The following is a 7,868-nucleotide window of genomic DNA, read 5'->3' as shown; positions in this document are numbered from 1 at the left end:
GTGCACTGTTCACTGTGGGACTTATATAGACAGGTGTGGAGCCTTTCCAAATCATGTACAATCATTTGAATTTACCACGTTTACAAACATTCAAGTTGTAGAAACTTATCTAATGGAAACAGGATGCATCTGAGCTTAATGTCGAGTCTCATAGCACATTTAACCCAACCTCTGAATCAGAGAGTGTGGTGGGCTGCCATAATCACATCCTATTACAGGGCTGAGTCACTGGCTTACTGGTGCTCTTTCATGCCGTCCTAGGAGGGGTGCGTCACTTGAGTGGGTTGAGTCACTGACGTGATCTTCCTGTCTGGGTTGGCGCCCCCCTTGGTTTGTGCTGTGGTGGAGATCTTTGTGGGCTATACTCGGCCTTGTCTCAGGATTGTAAGTTGGTGGTTGAAGATATCCCTCTAGTGGTGGTGGGGGCTGTGCTTTGGCAGAGTGGGTGGGGTTATATCCTTCCTGTTTGGCCCTGTCCGGGGGTATCATCGGATGGGGCCACAGTGTTCCTGACCCTCCTGTCCTCAGCCTCCAGTATTTATGCTGCAGTAGTTATGTGTCGGGGGCTAGGGTCAGTTGGTTATACCTGGATTAACTTTCTCTATCTTATCCAGTGTCCTGTGTGAATTTAAGTATGCTCTCTCTAATTCTCTCGTTCTACTTTCTTTCTCTCTCTCGGAGAAACCTGAGCCCTAGGACCATACAGTGAGGGAAAAAGTATTTGATCCCCTGCTGATTTTGTACGTTGCCCACTGACAAAGAATTGATCAGTCTATAATTTTAATGGGTAGGTTTATTTGAACGGGAGAGACAGAATATCACACAAAAAAATCCAGAAAAACGCATGTCAAAAATGTTATGAATTGATTTGCATTTTAATGAGGGAAATAAGTATTTGCCCTCTGCAAAACATGACTTAGTACTTGGTGGGCAAAACCCTTGTTGCAATCACAGAGGTCAGACGCTTTCTTTGTAGTTGGCCACCAGGTTTGCACACATCTCAGGAGGGATTTTGTCCACTCCTCTTTGCAGATCGTTCTTCAAGTCATTAGGTTTTGAGGCTGACGTTTGGCAACTCGAACCTTCAGCCTCCTCCAAGATTTTCTATGGGATTAAGGTCTGGATACTGGCTAGGCCACTTCCAGGACCTTAATGTGCTTCTTCTTGAGCCACTCCTTTGTTGCCTTGGCCGTGTGTTTTGGGTCATGTCATGCTGGAATACCCCATCCACGACCCATTTTCAATACCCTGGCTGAGGGAAGGAGGTTTTCACCCAAGATTTGACGGTAACATGCCCCGTTCCATCGTCCCTTTTTGATGCGGTGACAGCTGTCCTGTCCCTTTAAGCAGAAAAACAACGCCAAAAGCATAATGTTTCACCTCCATGTTTGACGGTGGGGATGGTTTCTTTGGGTCATAGGCAGCAGTTCCTCCTCCTCCAAACACGGCAAGTGGGTTGATGCCAAAGAATACTCAATTTGGGTTCATCTGACACACACGTTCACTCCAGTTTTCCTCTGAATCATTCAGATGTTCATTGGCAAACTTCAGACGGGCATGTTATGTGCTTTCTTGAGCAGGGGGGACCTTGCGGGCGCTTGCAGGATTTCAGTCCTTCACGGCATAGTGTGGTTACCAATTGTTTTCTTGATGACTATGGTCCCCAGCTGCCTTGAGATCATTGAAAGAATCTCTGTGTAGTTCTGGGCTGATTCCTCAACCGTTCTCATGATCATTGCAACTTCACAGAGGTGAGATCTTGCATGGAGCCCCAGGCTGAGGGAGATTGCAGTTCTTTTGTGTTTCTTCCATTTGCGAATAATCACAGAAACTGTTGTCACCTTCTCACCAAGCTGCTTTGGCGATGGTCTTGTAGCCGCATTCCAGCCTTGTGTAGGTCTACAATCTTGTCCCTGACATCCTTGGAGAAGCTCTTTGGTCTTGGCATGGTGGAGAGTTTGGAATCGGATTGATTGATTGCTTCTGTGGACAGGTATCTTTTATACAGGTAAGAAACTGAGATTAGGAGCAGCTCCCTTTAAGAGTGTGCTCCTAATCTCCGTTCGTTACCTGTATGAAAGACACCTGGGAAGCCAGAAATCTTTTTGATGAGAACTGTTGATGTTACCGGCCTCATACCTGAGTCGGCAAGTGGTATAAGAGAAACGGACACAAACATTATTGTCTTAAGTTCTGGCACTTTCTTTATTCTCTAAAAATAYATTCTATTTTTTCTTRTTCARTTATCTAATTCAGTTCTTGACTTGGACTGAAATAGTTGCCGATACTCATTTTGGGTGCCGGTACTGTTTAYATTTAGGTGCAGGAGMWYCACAATACTTTTGAGCTAATACTTAACCTATAGTAGATAAATGCATAAATGACTCAAAAAACATTTAGTACAAGGTTACARTATGTWTCCGGCAGCACTACGYGCTATTTTYCTTAACCTTGTATTCACTGTWTTACTTCAAAAACCAATTGTATKTCCTGTTCACACCATAGTAACATTTATAGATAAAGACAGAAACAACTGAATGTGTCTGAATATTATGACACATGTAGAAAACAGATAATCATTACATTTGGTTTCAAAACAGTAGTGCAACCGTAAAATGGTCTCTCTCTGCTGCATCCACACTGCCTGCACTGAAGTCCGTTACTGCAGATCGAGTGGGCGCCGCCATTTTACTAGCTTGTGAATTTTTCCTTTCATGGAGCTCTACAGATTCCTTCGACCTCATAGATTGGTTTTTGCTCTGACATGCACTGTCAAACATGGGACCCTATATAGACAGGTGTGTGCCTTTCCAAATCATCTCCAATCAATTGAATTTACCACAGGTTGACAACATTCAATAGAAATATCTCAAGGATGATCAATGGAAACAGGATGCACCTGAGCTCAATGTCAAGTCTCCTAGTAAAGAGTCTGAATACTTATGTAAATAAGGTATTTCTGTTTTAAAAATTAGATAAATGTGAAAACATTTCTAAAAACCTGTTTTTGCTTCGTCATTATGGGTATTGTGTGTAGATTGATGAGGAACATTTATTTAATCMATTTTATAATRAGGCTGTAACGTAACAAAATGTGGAAAAAGTCAAGGGGTCTAAATACTTTGCGAACACTGATGTATCAATCAGTAGGTGTTACGTATGTTATCGTATCAGTAGCTGATTACGTATGTATTCATATCAGTAGCTGTACTTATGTATTCAATCAGTAGGTTGGTATATGTATTCAGTTAATCAGTAGTTGGTTACTGGTGTATCGTATCAGTAGGTGGTACTGATATATTGTATCAGTAGGCTGTACTATGTATTCGTTACAGTATGCTGTACTGTATGTTTCATCATCAGTATCTTTACTTATTATTCATATCAGTGAGGCCTGACGTATGTATTCATATCAGAGATCGGTTACTTATTATTTCATATCAGGTAGGGGCTGGTACCGTATGTATTCAATCAAGTAGGTTGTGTACCGATATATTCATATCAGTAGGCTGTGTACCGTATTTATTACATACAGTAGACTGGTACGTATGTATCATATCAGATAGGCTAGTACTGTATGTATTCATATCAGTAGAACTTATCGTATGTATTCATATCAGTAGGCTGTTACTTATTTATTCATATTCAGTAGTAGGCTCATGTACTGTTATGTATTCATATCAGTAGGCTTACTGTATGCTATTCTATCAGTAGCTGGTACTTGTAGTATTCATATCAAGTTATGTGGTTACTGTATGTATTCGTATCATTAGCTGTACTGATGTATTCATATCATAGGTTTTACGTATGTATTCTATCAGAGCTGGTACTGTCTGTTATACATATCAGTAGGCTGTTACGTATGTTATTCATTATCTATTAGGATACTGTATTATTTTCATATCAGTAGGCTGGTACGTTATGTATTCAATCAGTTAGGCTGGTACTTGTATTATCATAGCAGTAGCTTACGTATGTATCATATCAGTAGGCTGATAAACGTATGTATCATATCAAGTAGACTGGTACTGTATGTATTCATATCATTAGGTGGTACTGTAATGTATTCATATCAGTAGGTGGCTAGGTACTTACACGATCGATGTATCATATGCAGATAGCCGCTGGTACTGTATTTCTATCAGTGGAGCCTGGTACTGTATGTTATTCATATCAGTTAAGCTGATCGTATTACGTAGCTTATGTTGATCATATCATAGCCTGGTATCGTATTATTCATATCAGTAGGCCTGAATATACAAAAGGACAATATAACTATTCTAAAAGGTATCTCATAAGATCAGTGAAAATGATTGAGCCTAATCATCCCACGTCACTATAACAAGGTTAGTAACTACACAGACGCACTCATAAACTTAAAACAATACAGTTTGTCTACTTCACTTAATTTAGTCTCCTCTCTGAACACTCCAGATATCAGTGAGAAATAAACAATAGGTGGCAATACTGGTGTCAAACCATGTAGTCTCAGTAGCAATAAAAACATCTACCTTCTCATTAAACGTTCATCATGAAACAGACTCACTTCATAGAACTTTAAAACACTGACAGATGGACTCCCGGGTGCCAGTGTCTAGGCACTGCATCGCAGCGCTAGCGTGCCACAGAGATTCTGGTTTGCCCCAGCTCTCGTCGCAGCCGGCCCCACCGGAGGTCCGTGGGCGACGCACAATTGCCTAGCGTCGTCCGGTTAGGGAGGTTTGCCGTGGTAGATATCCTTGTCCCGTCGTGCACCAGGACTCCTGTGCGGGCCGGCGCAGTGCACGCTAACCAAGGCGCCAGTGCACGGTGTTCCTCCGGACACATTGGTCGTCTGGCTTCCGGGTTGTATGCGCGCTGTGTTAAGAAGCAGTGCGGCTTGGTTGGGTTGTGTTTCGGAGGACGCATGGCTTTCGACCTTCGTCTCTCCCGAGCCCGTACTGGAGTTGTAGCGATGAGACAAGATAGTAATTACTAACAATTGGATACCACGAAATTGGGGAGAAAAAGGGTTTGTTTTTTATTTATTTTTATAATAAAAATAAACACTGACAGATTGTCTACTTCACTTTAGTCTMCTCTCTGAACACTCCAGATAGCTCAGTGAATAAAACAAACGCTGGCCATACTGGTGTCAAACCATGCAAGTCTCAGTAGCATGAAATAACATCTATCTTCTCATTGAAACAGTTCAGCTGTAACTTTTCATGCACAGTGGGAAGTTGGAATGAATAACACAAACTTAGTTAGATAGAACCTGTGCTTACCATGAGAAACAGATTCCCCAATCTTCTCCTCCTCTTCTTCATCTTTAATGTCGACATTCAGCTCCAGTGTTTGACTRCAGTCTTCCAGCTTCACTGATGCCATCTCTGGATCCTGCAGTGCAAWCTGGGCTCCAATGTCACAATCAGGACCCAGTGACTGTAGGTTTGGACTCAGTGTGGAAGGAGAGAGGCAGGCTGGGTCTGACCTCACTGTTGATGTTACCGGCCTCAGATGTAATTCTGGTCGGCCTGTAGTAATGAAGAGAAACGGACACAAAAGTTATTGTCTTCTCAGTTCTGGTACTTTCTTTACTCTCAAAAAATATTGTTTATATTTAGGGGCAGGAGCGCCACAATACTTTGAGCTAATATTCTATGACAGGTACTTTTATTGAAGTGACGGTACTCAGCTCCAGTGAGCTCCTGTCCAAGTCAAGCACTGATCTCATTTCAATAGATCTGGCAGCTCAACATTGACAACAAAACATGAATTCATTCACATTAGACAACGTTTACGCTTTAAATCAGCTCTTAATCTATGGTAGATTTCCTGAATTCACATAAATGCATAAATGACTCAAAAACCATTTATAACCAGGTTACAGTATGTTTTAGGCAGCACTATGTACTATTTTCCTGAATAACCTTGTCTTCACTGTATTATTCAAATTAAAAACCAAAAGGATTTCCGTTCACACCATAGTAATATTTATAGACAAAGATAACTTAGTGTCTGAATTAGTACACATTTAGAAAACTGATAATCATTACTTTCAGCTTTAAAACAGTAGTGGAACTGTGAAATGGTCTCTCTCTGCTGCACCCTCACTGCCTGTACTGAAGTCTGTTGACGCAAACCGAGGGGCGMCGCCATTTTACCAGCTCGTGAATTTCACACAAAACTAATAACTTGTAAAACGAATTCAGAAATCTCAAGACAATATATTCTTTATGAAATTACCTTGAGAAAACGATGTTTATCCACTCAGACAAACCCCAAAGGCTCTAACTACGTAACTTGTAAAATAGTTATCGTTATCACGTTCTTCACTCGGCTTGACACAAAAATAACACATCAAACCTTTACCCAACGTGATAATACCTTAACGGATGTATTACCTAAAATTATATGACATGTTCTTTCGAWATTAGAMMGTTTAAACGTGCTATTACATACCTGCACCGTTCTGGCGCTTTCTTTACACTGGAGAATGGTGCGCTTCTGTCCGGAACTTCCTGTTCCCCCACTAACACCGTCCGTGCATTCCGGGATCCTTGGGATAGCCCTACCCCATTACATGAGATGGGGTCGCTGCCTCCTCCGGGACATCGCTTTTGCATAGAGTTGATCAAGCTGTTGCTTGTGGAATGTTGTCCCATCCCAGCAAGCACAGTGGATCTGGGCGGATTCCGGCTGAGAGTCGCGGCACTCCGCTGAGAGTCAGACTCGGCCGACGTCATGTGGCCCGAGTCTTGGCCGCTTTAGGCAGTATTACTTATGGCTGGGATGCCGGGATTGAGCTCGGGCGGATTCCGGTGTGAGTTATCTGGCCCAAATGTATTGCTTGGGTCTCTGGCCGATTGTGGCTACTCTCTGGCAGATGATTACACTGGCTGCTTTATATAGTTAACATTTCATTATGAATTTATTTGTTCATATTTTATCATTGTTTCTGTGATCAAAAAAATAMKATTTAACATTTAAATTAAAATATTTAAGAGTCTTATATAGTTTTATATACACCATCCCAGCAGTGCAAAAACTAGGGAAGGAAGTCCATTTTCTTATAAATATAAGTTTGCACGTTGCTTCTCCGAGCATGGTCTTGGTATAGCCTAGGCCTATAGTATAGTCTATGGAACATGTTGGATTCTAACTTGAAATAGACTTATTCCTGTCACTAGAAGGCTACTTTATTGCACTTTGGGAAAGTTACTGTGAGGCAAGTACAGAACGTGTCCAGACATGTTCTGGCTGTGTATTAATAAGGATGGAGGTAAAGGGCAACAGGCTCAGTTCCTGACAAGTCAGGTTAGTTTCTGTGGAAGGAGGGCAAGCAGAGATGTGGAACTTCAACATGGAGATGAGGACAACAGTTGAAGAGAGAAGAAACCTCTGGGAGGAGGTCCGGAGGGGCCCACCCCAACGACACTAACCACAGTCCTATCTCACACACCTCTCCGCTCACGCTGCTCTGGACAGGCAGGGCCATGACAATGCCAGTAAAAAGAACAGACTTAGGTCCTCTGAGAAATAGACTGGTTGTTTATCTTAGAGGTGGTGAGTGGTGAATCAGCCTAGATGGAAGGTATAAATATGTCAGTATGTGACGTGTATGTTGTATTTGCAGCTGACGTGTCGAGTAGGTTGAATAAATCTGGTGTGTGCTTTTACTAGTTGTCAATCTGAGTTTCTACTCTGTTCGTTCAGAAYTTAACAATCCTTTTATTGAGACCACACKTGGCACACTTGATATTGCGGACCCAGCAGAGAATCAGGGASGAGGGGCGTCATGAGATATAATAAGCAACTAATTCTCAAACCCTGAGCAGTATGACAATTGATTGATTACAAATTACATGACACTTCCTGAACTTAAT

The 7,868-nt window shown here is 41.9% G+C and overlaps 1 protein-coding gene and 1 long non-coding RNA gene across 3 annotated transcripts in view; one reads left to right on the top strand and one right to left on the bottom strand.

Moving 5' to 3' along the window:
• LOC112074966 (zinc finger protein 34-like) overlaps positions 1-7,868 on the bottom strand; it is a 182,657-nt gene that overhangs the window by 52,179 nt on the left and 122,610 nt on the right. For both annotated transcript variants that reach the window (XM_070440726.1, XM_070440725.1), the window contains exon 3: positions 5,268-5,516. In XM_070440726.1, coding sequence (XP_070296827.1) covers positions 5,268-5,516 — 249 coding nt within the window. The remainder of the gene's footprint in view (positions 1-5,267; positions 5,517-7,868) is intronic.
• Positions 1-7,868, top strand: part of LOC139025591 (uncharacterized) — a 51,463-nt gene that overhangs the window by 26,099 nt on the left and 17,496 nt on the right. The window lies entirely within an intron of this gene.

Source organism: Salvelinus sp. IW2-2015, unplaced genomic scaffold (genome assembly GCF_002910315.2).
Source record: "Salvelinus sp. IW2-2015 unplaced genomic scaffold, ASM291031v2 Un_scaffold2906, whole genome shotgun sequence".
In the NCBI taxonomy this organism is placed as follows: Eukaryota; Metazoa; Chordata; class Actinopteri; order Salmoniformes; family Salmonidae; genus Salvelinus; species Salvelinus sp. IW2-2015.
Note: the sequence above shows the minus strand (reverse complement) of the source record. Positions and strands in the feature narration are given on the sequence as shown.